This window comes from Chelonoidis abingdonii, chromosome 2, assembly GCF_003597395.2.
Source record: "Chelonoidis abingdonii isolate Lonesome George chromosome 2, CheloAbing_2.0, whole genome shotgun sequence".
Lineage (NCBI taxonomy): Eukaryota > Metazoa > Chordata > Testudines > Testudinidae > Chelonoidis > Chelonoidis abingdonii.
In genome coordinates, this window is record NC_133770.1 from 88,833,384 (window position 1) to 88,849,975 (window position 16,592).

The following is a 16,592-nucleotide window of genomic DNA, read 5'->3' on the forward strand; positions in this document are numbered from 1 at the left end:
CACCGGTGCCCAAGAAGCATCTGAAGAAAAAGGGCTCCCTGGCACCATCTAAAGAGGGGAAGGGGGCTCTGGGCAAAGGGCCTAGTTCAGGCCATGTGTCTGCCCCGGAGCTACAAGGGAGTATCGATAAGATTGGACACCCCCTAGCCCAGCCAAGGTTCTGCCTCTGACTCCTGGGAGCAGTAGGGGATATCCCAGCTTTTACAGGGACCTTCGTTGTCTGGGACAGTCCAAGAGGCCAAAGACCTGGTGGGCCTAGGTGTTGGAATGCTGCGCCAGGTGTTGGAAATGAGTAAGACCCTGCAGCCCAAGGGCATGCCTGTCATGGGACCTCGCCAGACGGCAGGGGAGTACCATCAATCCCCGGATCGCAGGCATTCTTCCCTGTCCCAGTAGCCTAGGACACTGGTCCCACAACTCTGGTAGCTGGCTAGATGGCCCAGGTATCTGGTGCTGCATTGTCCTTCCATGAGGCATGGATCGCCGGAATCAAGGCATCAGTCCCCACAATCCTGGTAACGATTTGCCTCCTGCCTAAGTTCACCTTGGTGCAGATCACCCAGGAGGTCTTTTAGGCACCAATCCCCACTGTTGTGGGACCACTCCCCATCATGGCACCAATCTCTGCTGCGTCGGCACCGCTTGGGGGATAGGCGGCAATCTCTGCCCTCTAGACATTGATCTCTGGCAGGAGTTAGGTGGTACACATAGGCCCTCACAGCTCCACCGTATCAGTGGAAGGGGACTGGTCCCAGTTGAAGCCAGGGTTCAGCCCATTGCCAAGGGGGGTACAAATTCCTATCAGCCCATGAGACCAGCATGGTGTTGATACCAGTGGCATGGCAGCAGGGATAGTGACCTGTTCAGTGGCCAGCTTGGAAGCTTTGGGGGGTACCGGTGATGCCAGTTCCATATTTCCACCGCTCCTCTGTGGCCGCCTCAGACAAACTGCTGGCACTGGGCTTGGGATATGGTGAAGAATCCACCATGCGGACAACTCAACAGGCACAAATGCCCAAAGAGCTGTCTCCAGAAAGGGCCTCCACACTACACAGCAGGCCAGAAAGCAGTTCTGGTCTCCTCGTCCATCTAGATTCTGGGGATCTTCCCAGCAGGGGTCCTACAGGAGAAAGGACAAAAACAAAGGGTTTAAGCACCACCACGCTTCATCCTCTTGCTCGCCGGCTCAACCTGGCCCTTTGAAACACCATAGGGGCCAGAGACAGGTGTTTTGAAGGTGGGACAGGGGATGGTACCCCAGTCAAGTCCTGAATCCACCCTCCTGTTCTTTCCTCAACCTCCTACAACCTTTCGAGTTGGCATGGTTGCAAGTGACATCAGATCATTGGGTTGTCAACACAATATCCTTGGGCTACACCCTACAGTTCTCGACTGCTCCTCCCTTCCACCCCCCTTTCCCCTCCCTCCTCAGGGACCCTTCTTACAAGCAATTCGCTCAGGAAGTGGGAAGCCTCCTAAGGCTGCAAGTGGTGGAGGAGGTCCCTTGATATATGAAATGAAAAGGATTCTACTCCTGATATTTCCAAATCTCGAAAGCAAAAGGGGGCCTAAGACCCATCCGGGACTTGCGTTGCCTCAACAAACATTTCAAAAACTTGAAGTTTTGAATGATTCCCTGGCCTCCATCATCCCCTCCCTGGATCCAGGAGATTGGTACATCACCCTCGACTTGAAGGACACATTTTTCCATTTTCCCAGGACACAGCTGGTTCCTGTTTTGTGTTCAGCCTACTCCATTTCCAGTTAATGGCGCTGCCCTTTGGTCTCTCATCAGCCCAGAGTGTGTTCACAAAGTGCATGACACCAGTGGCCGCTTACTTGAGGTGTTGGGGCGTTCAAATTTACTCATACCGTGAAAGCTGGCTGATAAAGGGCAGGTCTTGGCATCAAGTGCGGCAGCACCTTGGGCTGGTATGCTCCACATGTCGCGATCTAGGTCTATTGATAAATGAGAAAAAAATCTCAGGCCCCTACAGACATGGCTGGCGTCAGTCTATGTCCCCAATAGACACAACATAGCCCAGGCAGTCAAGATTCTGGACCACATACTGTCATTGCTTGCTTGGTGGTTGGATCCCACATCGGTGTTGGAGGGAGTCCCCTTTGTGGCCCTGTGCCCTTTGGTCTCCCTGGTTTCCGATGCTTTGGATATGGGATGGGGAGCCCATCTAGGTGACCTTGGCATGCAAGGTTGTTGGTCGAGTCGTGATCACTTCTTACACGTAAATATCAAGGAGCTTAGAGCTGTAAGCCTGGCCTGTCAAGCTTTCCTGCCTTATATGAAAGGGTGGTTCAAGTCCTGATGGCCAATACTGTTGCTATGTTCTATACCAGGGATGGCCAACCTGAGCCTGAGGAGCCAGAATTTACCAATGTACATTGCCAAAGAGCCACAGTAATATATCAGCAGCCCCCCATCAGCTCCCGCCTGCTCCCAGTGCTTCCCACCCACCAGCAGCCCTCCCCACACTTCCCGATCAGCCGTTTCATGGCATGCAGGAGGCTTGAGAGGGAGGGGGAGGAGAAAGGGCATGGCACACTCAGGGGAGGGTGTGGGAAGGGGTGGAGTGGGGACAGGGCCTGTGCCAGAGCCAGGGGTTGAGCAGTGAGCACCCTCTGGCACGTTGGAAAGTTGGTGCCTGTAGCCCCAGCCCTGGAGTTGGTGTCTATACAAGGAGTCACATATTAAAGCTGAAGTGTGGTAGAGACAAATGGAGAGGTTAGAGAGAACTGGACAGAGGAAAGGAACTAAAACAGGGGAATAGGAGGAAATGACAGCAGCTTTTGCCATGGTTGACTGTTGACTTTGAGCACATTGGATTCTGTTCACTTCACAGAGTCTCTTGCTGTTATTCCCGAGACTGTATTTGCTATATTTTGCATTTGAGCTAGGTGAATTTACGTAGATTCTGTTGTTGAGAAGATGGCATGGAATTGCCTAATTTGTCATTTATTCCACAAACACAGTGGGAGAAGGAGTCCCTATTCAGGATAGAGATTAGCCAACTCCAAGAGGCCTGGAACCTGATCAGAAGCCTACTTAAAGTTAATGAGGGCTTTTCCGTTGAGTTCAATGAACTCTGAATCAGACATTTATATCAGTATCTGCAGAAACAAATTTCTGTTAGATTGGTCAATAATATGGAAGGCAGATAATTGTCTTTTCAAGATATTAATTAAAAAAACAAGAAGAATGGAAATCTTTTTGCTTAGTATTTCAAGGAAAAATAATGGCAATGGATAAATTATGGCATTGATGAAATGACTCATAGCAAGTATAGCTAAACAAGTCAATGGTATCTCTTGCTATCAGCTGTAATACTTAACAGTTCATAGCATATTACACCTTCAAAGTGCTGACAAGCATTAATTAATGCCTGTAAAGAAAAGAAGAGGCATGATGCATATGTTGTGTTATTGCCATTATTTAAGTTGTCTGTTTTATGAGGCCAACTTGGCTGACTTCCAAGGATGGTAGAAAAGTTGACTTCATCAGATAAAGCTAAAAACTTCTCCAGTTGAATTAAATTAATTAATAAAAAAGATTCTCCTTGTAATGCAAAGCAACTCCCTGAAGAAAGTTGCCTATGCTAGAATAATGGCCAGCTGCCAGAGGAGAAAGAAATAAAAGCCTAACTGTATGTTTGACCTTTGTGTTCTTTCCTTCTTTTAAAACAAAATATTGATTTATTAATGTGCACCATCATAAACAGTGAAACATTAGGACACACTATTAGACAATTCAGAGTAATGGGATCTACAAACTCCTTTCCTCTTCACCTCTTCCCAGATCTCTGTATAATGTTACCTATGACAAAATGAATAAGACTGGTATGAAAGCCAAAACACTCCTCCTTCTCTCCATTCAAACTAGAGTCCCCCCAAATGGTTTGTCACCGCCTTTATTTTTTGACTAGATAGAATGTGAAGGCAAATTTACTGAAATAATTTGGACAACTGTTTTGAAATCAGCATGTATAAATCTGAGACCTTCCAAATCCATTCACATGGTGCTGGTATTTAGTTTTATGAAGTGCCTTGAGCTTCAAATGGGTATTCCAATCACAATAAATATTGTCAAAAATGCTTCTTTTGTAAAATGCAATTCATACCTTACAAAGGTGCTCATTCTTCTGTTTGAGTTTGCATGGTAAATGGATCTATTTTAATTCATGTATATTTTTATGTATTGAAAAATAGAATGTGTTCAAATGTGATGATGGAATATCAGGAAAGACCATTTTAAAACCTGGATGTTTAAAGTTAGGTATCCAAGTGGCATTTGGAGATCATATTGGTATTGAACTGAAAAATTGGCAACTTATTTAGGTTCCTAATTGTGGGCTTAAGTGTCTTGATTTAAGCTTTAATGTTTGAAAATGTTGGTCAGATTTTTTAGATCATTTTTAATAATCTCTTTACCAGCACATCAGCTGTATGTACCATCGGTGTTAAGATTTTAGTACAAGATGATACTAGGGATAGCAAGTTAAGATTTTCATAATTTTGAGGATAAAAAATGTTGATGGCCCCATGAGCAGGTAATGTTTTTTAACTTTAGTATATATTCTTGTGAGTGATTGTAATAGAAAATAGTTTTGGAAAAGAATCTGCATTTTTCTGCTTACACCGATATTCTTTCCTCCCCTGAGAACATCCCCTGAGCTTTATTGATATTTGGAACATGTCTTCATCTTGCCAATGCAAATCTTCTTCAGAATTGAACAGTTAGAGTAGACAGGTTTACAGAAATGGTATCATGTTTAGATAGTATTGATGAATACTATCACAGGGGTAGCCATGTTAGTCTGGATCTGTAAAAGCAGCAAAGAATCCTGTGGCATCTTATAGATTAACAGACATTTTGGAGCATGAGCTTTCGTGCGTGAATACCCGCTTCATCAGATGCATGTCATCTGATGGCCACACAATAGCAGATTTTAAGGTGGCCATCCTGCAGCAAAAAAACTTCAGGACCAGACTTCAAAGAGAAACTGCTGAGCTTCAGTTCATCTGCAAATTTGACACCATCAGCTCAGGATTAAACAAAGACTGTGAATGGCTTGCCAACTACAAAACCAGTTTCTCCTCCCTTGGTTTTCATGCCTCATCTAGAAGAGGGCCTCATCCTCCCTGATTGAACTAACCTCGTTATCTCTAGCCTGCTTCTTGATTGCATATATATACCTGCCCCTGGAAATTTCCACTCCATGCTTCCGATGAACTGGGTATTCACTCACAAAAGCTCATGCTCCAAAACGTCTGTTAGTCTATAATGTGCCACAGGACTCTTTGCTGCTTTTACAGATCCAGATTAACACGGCTACCCTTTTGATACTTAGCTTTTTAAGTAACTTGAATTTTTTCCTATGATTATGAAACTGTGAGCCTATATATTAGACTGGATTAGTAATAAAACATCAGAATAATTTGATTCTGTTCCTTTTCTTCCCAGAATATTTTCCTTCTTGGATATTGTCACTTTGTGCCGATGTGCGCAAGTTTCCAAGGTACAGTATTTGCTTTACTTGGGTCATTTGTGCACTGGGAAGGACCATTCTGTTAATTACCAGCAAACAATGAGCTTTAGATCAGGCTCTTAGAAATCAAAGGGAATAATCTTACATTGACTTTGATGATCAATAGATAAGAAACTGAGAGCCCAATCCTGCAATCAGATACGCAGAATGAATCACTGTGTGTCTGGAGTTTTCTTTTACAGGGTGGCAGAGTGGGGGCAAGAGATGTGCAATGATACATGCTTTGTATCTGCAGAAAGAATTAGGCCTTTTTTGGTATAGTGGCATTTGCTGTTTAAAGTTTGTGGCTTTAGAACACTATTTTTGAGAAATATTTTGGGCTTAAAATTCCATGTAGCTCTGTTAATATACAACATATGTTTAAGAAGTGTATCCATTGTGTTTGCCAAATGCTGAAGGTATTAAGTAAATCTGCTACCAGTAGAGAAAAGGGCACTTGTGTGAAGACAATTGAAAAGGCATATCTAAATACATTTTTATGTTAAATCTAGCTTGTTTTGCTTGAATTAAAATGAAATAGATTTTATTCTTACATGAAGTGTGTACAAAAACAAACTAAATGTACACCAAGCTACCATAGTGAACTTTTTTCTGTGTTATTTCAAAAGGCAGGCTTTAAAATTTTCACTTTTTTTTTTCAGTGAAATTCAAACCTTTTTGTTTTTTTCTAATTCAGAACATAACTATATTATTCCTGTTTTCATCCCACCATGAACTGTGATTTAATAAGCTAAGCAGCATCAATCTTGGTCAATATCTTCAGCTCAAACCTAGTATGCTGCAGAAAATAATGTTGATGAATCAGTAGGTGGTAGTCTTCCCTCTGAGTCAGTATTGAACTGGTTGAGTAACCACATGTCCCAGCAGTTTCTATCGAATAAGAAATCCCTTTTCACTTTCTAGCCTGAACTGTTGTGTAGAGGTGATGTGTGCTTTTTAACAGCTGCCATGTTTCACCCCAGTGGTGATGAAGAAATTTGTGTGTGTGTACTGTATAATAAAATATGGTCCAATCCAGAGAGGGGCTGAATGCCTCCATTCCCATGAAATAGGAGGGTTCAGAAGGTAGCATCTTGCAGAAGGTATTCTGGTCCTCTCAGGACTGAGCCAATAGTTTGTAAAGTTTATAAAGAATTTTGGAGATGAAAAGCTCTATATAAATACATTTATTTCAAGCGTTCCCAGCTCTTCCTTTTTATTCTTTGACTAGAAGCAGCTACATTTTAAGTTCTTCTTCTTTACATACAGCTCTAATAAAAATAATTTATTGAACAATGAACTTGCTAAAATTGCTTTAAATGATGAGGTTAAAATTCTGCCGCCATACTCTGTATGTGTGTGGCTTGCATTTAAGTCAATGTTCATGCACGTATCCATGGGCAGAATTTGGCCCTTACAGTCTGAAAACATGCAATCCCAGGATTTAAAAGACTCAATACAGCAAAATCTGTTTTTAGCAAGCTACTTTTTCATAACCCTTAATGCCTAAATCACTTTTGATTTACATACAAAATATTGCATTCTGAAAGAATAATTGTGTCATGTCTGTGATTTCAGAACACTCATACTATAGCGATGAGGGGAGTGCTATATAGGTACCTGATAGAGAAGATTTATTAAACATATATATGTTTTTTCTAGGCATGGAATGTCTTGGCTCTTGATGGAAGTAACTGGCAAAGAATAGATCTTTTTAACTTTCAAACAGATATAGAGGTTAGTACTGTAGTTTTTTTGTCTTTACATGGGATGTTAAAAGGATAAACTGTCTTAATTATCGCTTTACTGGTGAAAGGATTTTGGTGTCTCTGGCCAGGAGGGATATTATAGTATTGTACACAGGAGGGCTGTCACCCCTCATTCACAGTATAAGTATCTCAGTTTTAAAATACGAAATGGTAATGCTGTGAAGGAACAGATAGAAAAAGCAGATACACTTCTACCCCGATATAACGCCACTCATATAACACGAATTTGGATATAACGCGGTAAAGCAGCGCTCCCTGGGGGGGCGGGCCTGCGCACTTGGGCAATATAACATGGTTTCACCTATAATGCGGTAAGATTTTTTGGCTCCTGAGGGTGTCATAACTATAAAGGGAAGGGTGACAGCCCTGCTGTGTACAATACTATAATATCCCTCCTGGCCAGAGACACCAAAATCCTTTTACCAGTAAAGAGTTAAGAAGCTCACGTAAGCTGGTTGACACCTGACCCAAAGGACCAATAAGAGGACAAGATACTTTCAAATCTTGGTGGGGGGAAGGCTTTTGTTTGTGTGCTCTTTGTTTTGGTGGTGGTTCGCTCTTGGGACTAAGAGGGACCGGACATCAATCCAAGCTCTCCTAATCTTTCTGAACAAGTCTTTCGTGTTTCAAACTTGTAAGTAACAGCCAGGCAAGGCATGTTAGTATTATCTTTGTTTCCTCAACTTGTAAATGTTCCTTTTGCTAGAGGGTTTACCTCTGTTTGCTGTAACTTTGAACCTAAGGCTAGAGGGGGTTCTTCTGGGCTCTTTGAATCTATTACCCTGTAAAGTTATTTTCCATCCTGATTTTACAAAGATGATTTTTACCTTTTCTTTTTTTAATTAAAAGCTGCCTTTTTAAGAACCTGATTGATTTTTCCTTTTTTTAAGATCCAAGGGGCTTGATCTGGACTCACCTGGAAGTGGTGGGGGGAAAGGAGGAAGAATGGTTAATTTCTCCTTGTTTTAAGATCCAAGGGTTTGGATCAGTGTTCACCAGGAACTTGGTGGAGAAGTCTCTGAAGGCTACCCAGGCAAGGGTTATAGTACTTGGGAGGGAGATAGAGTTTCCCAAATGACTCATAAATAATTTGGGTGGTGGCAGCAAAACCAAATCTAAGCTGGTAGTTAAGCTTAGAGGTTCTCATGGAGGTCCCCACATCTGTACTCTAGAGTTCAGAGTGGGAAAGGAACCTTGACACAAGGACAGCATTATATCAAGGTAGAGATGTAATTGTATTTGGCTCACTTTTTACCTTGGAATTGTATCTGAGTTTTGATCTTCAGCTAAGTGACAAATAATTTATTTATTTTGGTTTAAGTAATTCATGTGCACACATTGTTCACAAAAGGTATGGGATTGACGTGATTCTATGATACTGACGTAAAGACTCAAGACTTCTGTTCATAGAACAGGTATCATACAGACAGTACTGGATTATTATGCTTTTGTTTTGGGACATACATTTTTCATATGCTATAGTTTTTCTAATTCTTTGATTAGACAATGAATTTGTAGCATAGCCTATGTGCTACAAGGCAGTATTGTGTTCTTGATGTGTCCTGGGACAACCATGTTATAATCTGATCCCAGGATGTGGTTGATTTTCAGTATAAATTGTCCCTTTATCATTAAGATTTAAAACAATACAGTGGCTGCTATACTTTGAATTTGAGCTCAATAGTAATTTAAACTTACCTTTTAATTAATTTATTTACTGTTTATCTAAGGCACACTAAAAATCTTTTAAAAAGTAGTTTTAATATAATATTAAACAGACACTCACCCAGACCCAGTGATCTCATAAGAAAAAATAGAGCTCTTTTGATGTCTTTCCATCTCAAAACAGCATCTTTTTGGATTACTATGTTTGAGGACCACAAATTGTAAAGTCCCTGTAGACACGATCTTTTGCTCAGCATGACTTCACAATATGTCCTTGTTGTAACCATATACCATCATATCAAACGTTACCGAAGACTTATTCTGCCATAGGGTTAAGATGGTACACTGTTTTGTAATGTATAAAACAAATATACGTGTTGGTCTTGTATACACAATACCAGAAAAAAAATAGACTGCCTTACCTTTATAAGCAGACTGCTGTCTTAGGGATTTATCAATCTTATGCCAAAGTGCGTGTGCTGGGATGTGGTGCCGAATGTTAGCGGCGATGGTGAGGGAATTGCACTTTGCTGATCTCATAAACAAAGACCAGGAAAAAAGTACAATTAAACTACTAAAGCACCAAAATACCTCATGTTTTATTCAGGACCTTTAATTCTTAATACTGAAACTGCCTGTCTGTTTTTAAATACATTTGCAGACAGTGGTAGATTAGCCACTGGGTCAACAGGGCCCATACCCAGGGGCCTCGACCAACTGAGGGCTCCGGAAGAATGGGTGCTCCCGCACCCAGACCCACTGCCTGCCTGGTGCTCCTGCTGGGGAGCGTGGGGAAGCTCCCTCTGCGCCAACCCTGCTCCCCAGTGGGGGGGCTGCAGGCAGAAGGGGTGGGGAGGGGCCTCACAAAAGCTTAATCCACCACTGTTTGCAGATCACCTCTAAGTGAGCAGCATAGTCTTTCAAAGAAGTCTTAATTCATCCTCCAAGTTTGTGCCAAGCAAATTGACTGAAACTGTGGAAAAGAATAGAATTATCAGACACACAGCTGAACATGATATGTTGGGGAAGAGTCAACACGGCTTTTGTAAAGGGAAATCATGCCTCACCAATCTATTAGAATTCTTTGACCTCCGTGACTTGAGCCCGTGGCCTGGGAGCTACAAAGCCCCCCGCTTCCTGTGGTGGCTGGGAATTGTGGGGGCCGCAAGCTCCGAGCTGCAGCAGGTAGGTGGGGTGCCTCAGGAGCTCGCAGACAGCAGAGGTGCCCTGAAGCTCAGAGCTGCCGTGGGCAGCGGGTTCCCCAATTTTTCTTTATTGCCTGTGACCTGTCCATTACTTTTACTAAAAATATGCATGACAAAATCTTAGCCATACTCATAAATAAGGATACATTTTAGTCACAGATATTTTCAGTAAAAGTCATGGACAGATCACGGACAGTAAACAAAAATTCGTGGCCCGTGACCTGTCCGTGACTTGTACTATATACCCCAACTAAAACTTGGGCTTGGGGCAGCACTCCGTGAGCTTCGCAGGTTTTGGAGGAGGAGGCCCATAACCACCAGCTAGTGCCGGGGTGAGGTGGGGGGGCAGCAGCACGTGGCCCAGGGCCCGTACCCAGCTCAGTGCAGCTCCCTGGAAGCAGGCAGCATGTCTGTACAGCTCCTATAGGGAGGGAAGGCTAGGGGGGCTCTGTGTGCAGCCCCTGCCACAAGTGCCGTCTCCGCAGCTTCCATTGGTCGGAAACTGCAGCCAATGGGAGCTGCAGGGGCGGTGCCTGCAGGTAGGGGCAGCGTGCAGAGCCCCCTGACCCCCTCCGCCTAGGAGTTGCAAGGATATGCTGGCCAATTCTGGGGAGCCTCCCCAAGGTAAGCGTTGCCCTGAACCCCTACCCCAGCCCTGAGCCCCCTCCCACAGCCAAACTGCTGCTGCTGCTGGCCCAGGGACTGCCTGAGCCCCAGAGCCAGCCACACTGGCTGCTGCAGAAGTCACAGAGGTCATGGAAATTCATGGAATCCATGACCTCTGTGACAGACACACAGCCTTACTCATAAATGTTCTGGACAAGGGCATAAATAGGGAGGTGGCAAAGTTTGCAGACAGTACAAAATTACTCCAGATAATACAGTAGTGGTGTAGCTGTATTGATCCCAGTATATTAGAGAGGGAAGATGGGTGAGGTAATACCTTTTATTGGACCACCTTTTATTTTGTTGGTGAGAGAAACAAGCTTTCAAACTTACACAGAACTCTTCTTCGGGTCTGGGAAACTGACTCAAAGTGTCACTGCCAAATACAAGTATTTGAACAGACTGTTTAGCATAAGCAGATAATGCACATTTCAAAGGGTCATTCGGGGTGAAGAGGCCCGTGAACACTCCTCCAGTTATAGAGAGGAAAGGAAAGGGAAGGGGAGAGAGACAGCTAGGGGTGGGGGTTGTTAGTGGGTTACAGTTTGTTGTAATACATTATAAATTCAATGTCTCTGTTCACTCCATGTTATGAATTTAAGCTCACAAGCTCATCTTTTGAAAGCATTGCGCAAGTTTCTTTTGAGGATGAGGACTGATAGGTCAGGTACAGATGATCACTTTATGAAAAGTGTTCACCAACAGATGATGGTGTGTTTTGTCTTTTATCAGTTTTCTGTGTGAGTTCATATGAGAGCATAGTGATTGTCTGGTCTCACCCACATGGTTGCTTTTGGGGCAGTTAGTGCCCTGGATACGGGACACCAAATGCTTTGATGGGGATGTGTGGGACCTATGGATCTTGAAAGGGGGGTGTGTGTGTGTGTGTGTGTGTGTACACGCACGGGGGATGTTGATCATTGTAGCTGTGGAGATACGTCTGCAGGTTTTGCATCTGTTGTTCTGGCAGGGTCTGGTGCCGCTTTAAGTTGATGTATCCCGCTCTGTGGGGAGCTTGCTTCTGATGATGAGCTTGGAGAGATTAGGGGTTGTTTGAAGGCCATACTTGATGTGGACCCCATCCTGAAAGAAAATCTTCCCTGAACCCCCTCTTCTGACCGGTTTACCTTAGAAAATAGACTAAGAGGGGATATGCTAGAGGTCTGTACAATTAGGAATGGTTTGGAGAAAGTGAATAAGGAAGTGTTATTTATCCCTTTACATATACCCTCCCTCCAAAAAAAAAAAAAAAGAAAAAAGGGGGGGGTCCCCCAATGAATTTAAAATACAGCAGGTTTAAAACCAAACATAAGGAAGTACTTCACACAACGCACAGTCAACCTATTGAACTTGTTTCCAGGGGATATTGTGAAGGCCAAAAGTTTAACTGGTTTCAAAAAAGAATTAGAGAAGTTCATCAAGGGTATGTTCAATCAATGGCTATTAGCCTAGATGGTCAGGGATGCAACCTAATGTTGTGAGTGTCCCTAAACCTCTGACAGCCAGAACGTGGGAGTGGTCAGAAAGGGATGGAATCACTAGATAATTGCTCTGTTCTGTTCATTCCTTCTGAAGCATCCGGGCATTGGCCACTGTTAAAAGACAAGATAGAGGATTAGATCAATTATTGATCTGACCCAGTGTGGTCATTCTGATGTTTTCTTGTCTAAGCTTTTGTGTATCCAGATTGGGTAGTTAGACACACCACATTTGTGCAGGCAAATATAGTTTTTACATATGCAAGCTTAGTCATGAAAATTCATGTTCAAAATTTCAGGTAAGTCTTTAGAATGTATTTTAGAAAGTTTGTCCCACAAGGCATTAATTATAGCTAGTCGTGTTAAAAATCATGTGGATATATTTAAATTTGTAGATCCATAATCTATGCTTTGTGTCCACTAATGAAGTGGGACTGTATTTCAAGAAGAACTATATGTTGGCTTTCTCTTATGTGAAAGATATTTTCAATACAGAATCAATAACTAATGCAACATAATTTTTAATAACTTTCATCCTGAGAAAAGAACAGGAGTACTTGTGGCACCTTAGAGACTAACAAGTTTATTTCAGTGTAAGCTTTTGTGGGCTACAGCTCACTTCTTCGGATGCATCATGAGGCAATTTTTAGTTTGAGGTTTATAATTCAATTTAAGCATCGTACACAATGAACCCATTATGGCCCATTGGTTCACAACTCTGTGGCCAACCATATGCTACTTAGCTGGTAATATTTTGAACATTCCTAAAACAGTTGGCTTGGAAAATTTAGAATATATTTAATTTGTGCATCTTTTGATTTTAGATTAAATAATCTGAAATATTATTGTTCTGGAGTTTTTTCTTCAGTAATTACATTTTACAGCTGGCATTTTTGCATTTTCATGGTTTATGTATCTACACTATATTCAGTTTATTTTGGTGATGTTTTTTCATCTTTTTATTAAAGGTCATTAGCTTCAGTTAGGAAGCAGTTGTGACTAATCAGAGCCTAGCTTAAAAAATCACAGCATCTCAGGAAGTGTATTATCAATTTTAGTTTGTCTTTTTTACTCTAGAAATAGTATAGAATTTAAACATTCTATTAGTTAACAGTGAGAAATGATGCCTCACCATAGAGCAAAATGTTTTCACATAACGTTAGCCAGTATGTTTGGATTAGCAGTGAATAGTAAATATTAAAAATACTGTATTTGGGGAAGTTGTGTGTTTGCCTGTATTTCAGTATAACTTCCTTTCAAGATTGCGAAGGAACATAAAGCCTTTGTGTATTTGATCTGCTCTAATTTTAAAACGTTCTGTTTTTAAAAATGTTTGCTTTTCTTGTGCACTTAAGTATACATTTGTTTAGTAAATAAAATGGTCAATTTTGTAATTATATTTATTTTTGCTTCTATAGTTTATTAAAGTTGTAATTGCTCCCTTAAAATTATTCCGCTTTGTAAGAATTTAGCAAGGTGGTGGTGTGGCCAACGGTATATAATGCTTCTGCCTTTTGGTATAAACTAATGCAGGGGTTCTGAAATTTCATTGCACCGTGACCCCTTTCTGACAACAAAAATTACTACCTGACCCCAGGAGAGGGGACCAAAGCCTGAGCCCGCCCAAGCCCCATCACCCTGGGTGGGGGGCCAAAGCTAAAGTTCAAGGGCTGCAGCCCCAGGCAGCTTTGTCCCCAGGCAGTGGAGCTTGGGCTTCGGCCACAGGTAGTGGGGCTTGGGCTTTGGCTTTGGCTTCAGCCCTGGACCCAAGCAAGTCTAACAGCAGCCCTGACCCATTAAAACAGGGTCATGACCCACTTTGGGGTCCTGATCCACAGTTTGAGAACCGCTGAACTAATGTATTCCCCCCTCGTCCCGCCAAAAAAAAAAAAAATCAGGGTGGAAGAGAAGGGCGTAATACCATAATTCTCCTTAAGGGGCATTTTTTTAACAATAATGCTATTTTCAGTCTGCATGTTGAATCATACCATTCAGTTGAGAGACATAAATAAATAGTGTTCGGAGCAAATGCCTGTAAGTTTAGAAATGCAGAGTGGTGTATGAAGTATGTGCATCTTTGAGGACTTAAACTTGTGCTTAATGATAAGAATCAGATTTGGTAAACACAGGTGTGAGCCCAATAGTTAAGCCGACCTAACTCCCGGAGTAGATGTGGCTAGGTCAATGGAAGGATTCTTCCATCGACCTAGCTACTGCTGCTTGGAAAGGCAGATTAGCTACAGTGAAAAAATTTCTCCTGTTGCTGTAGGAAACGTCTACTATGTGGCACTACAGGAGCACAGCTGCAGTGCTGTAGCGCCTGTAATGTAGACAAAGTCTTAAATATGTAATAACTCAGTGGGATGACTAAGGTGCATCAGTGTTTCCAGGACTGGGGCCTAAATGTACGAGTATCTGTTTCAAAAAACTTTGTTTCAGCAATATATTAGCATAGAGTTTTGCTAAGCAAATAGTAGTTCTTTTCACCAGATTGCCTGAAGGCTTAGTCCAGCACCACCGAAGTGAGCGGGAATTTGGCCATTTACTTCAATTGGAGTTGGTACAGATCTTCAGTGAGCAAATACTTTTTTCCTTACGTACTTTAGAAATCTTCTTCTGGAGGAGGATGGCAGGGGTAGGGACTCAGCATTAAAATTTCATATTTGTTTAGAATATTAGGTGTGCCAAACAACATTTATTAAAACTTAATTTTTATCTGGCTTAAGGGTCGTGTGGTGGAAAATATTTCCAAAAGGTGTGGCGGGTTCCTGAGACAGCTTAGTTTAAGAGGATGTCTTGGTGTTGGAGACTCTGCTTTGAAGTAAGTAATCTATCCACAACTTGATTTAGACATATTTGTACAAATCTTAATGACTCAATGTAGTCACTCAATGTGAATTCCAGTTTGGGCAGAGAATAGTTAATGTTTTCTTGAAATGAATTAAGTAATGAGAACAGTAAGAGATCATTTTTAGTTTTCCCAGCTATTACTGATTTTGAATATTTTAAATGCTTGACAGTGGAACATATTTTTGCAGACTAGTTGTCTGCACCTAAAAAAAAAAATATATATTTTTTTTTGGTGTAAGTATTTAACAAATTTGTGATGAACAGTTTTATTTCTTCCCTTTTCATGACTAGTCTTAAAAGATAAACTATGTTTTCTCAATAGTAGCCTTGTTGCTTTTAAATAGCTAGGCCATATATAGAAACAACAACCAAGTTTTCTTTTCAACATTAAAAAAAAAAGTTGGCAAGAAACAATGCATTCTTTTGCAAAATTAAAACCCCATACTAGTAACAGAATTTCTTTGTAAAGAGTAGGGGAAAAAAGCAAGAAACAACCAAATTTTCTGTTTCAAATAGAACATATTCTGCTTTGTAAAATAAAGTTAATACTGGAATCAGTCAAAAATGTCCTGTTTAAAATGAAAAATTATGTTGGAATCAATAAAAATATAAAACTTAGAACAAAGATCATGAAGGAACAAAACAAAATCTTTTAAGGAAAAGAGCAATGTTTTATAAAAGGAAAGCGTGTTTTCCGGAGAGTAAAAAGGAAAGGAAAAAACCAGTTAAAACCAACTAACATTAATGTTCTCCATGAAGATGTCTGGAAACCTTTTTAATCTTTACAACTGTTTTAAAAACTGAATAACTTCTTATAATTTACTAAAATATTCTCAAGAGGAAACCTTAGTGTTTCCTTAGTGTTTTTTTTTTTTTTGTTTTTTTTCAGTGAGAAGCTCTTGTCCTTCTGGAATAACTTACCTTACGTCAGTTATCTGCAGTGTAACCTTGACATCTTAGTATGCTTCCATTTAGATGAGCAGTGAGGCCCACAGCATAGAAATGAGATGAGCCATAATTTCAGTTAAGAGCACTTAAATAACCTCACTGAGTCTCTTCACATCCTGAGGCTGATTTCATCTTTTTTCAAATGTTGGGATTTGTTGAGAGAATCAGGTCCCCTACCATCCCCGCCCCCTTCCCTGTTATGAATACTAACAGTGTTGACATTTATGTCTGTTTATTTGTGGTTCAGATTACAGGCAGGTGCTGAAAAGATGTATACAGATAATTTAAACAGGTACACAGAATATTCATGAGCTCATTCAAGTAAATGATGAGTTAGCAGCAGAGAATCCAGTGGCACCTTATAGACTAACAGACGTTTTGGATCATGAGCTTTCGTGGGTGAATACCCACTTCGTCAGATGAATGTAGTGGAAATTTCCAGGGGCAGGTATATATATGCTAGCAAGCAAG

General features: G+C 41.4%; 1 protein-coding gene across 3 annotated transcripts in view; it reads left to right on the forward strand.

Annotated features, from left to right (window-relative positions):
• Positions 1-16,592, forward strand: part of FBXL2 (F-box and leucine rich repeat protein 2) — a 118,873-nt gene that overhangs the window by 62,799 nt on the left and 39,482 nt on the right. For 2 of the 3 annotated variants that reach the window (XR_004376263.2, XM_032798741.2), the window contains exons 3-5: positions 5,477-5,531; positions 7,203-7,277; positions 15,050-15,144. Coding sequence is in view for 1 of the 3 variants with exons in the window: in XM_032798741.2 (XP_032654632.1) it covers positions 5,477-5,531; positions 7,203-7,277; positions 15,050-15,144 (225 nt within the window). In the remaining 2 variants the exon portion in view is untranslated. Of the gene's footprint in view, positions 1-5,476; positions 5,532-7,202; positions 7,278-15,049; positions 15,145-16,592 lie in introns of those variants that run through there. The other variant, XM_032798744.2, reaches the window with a different exon arrangement.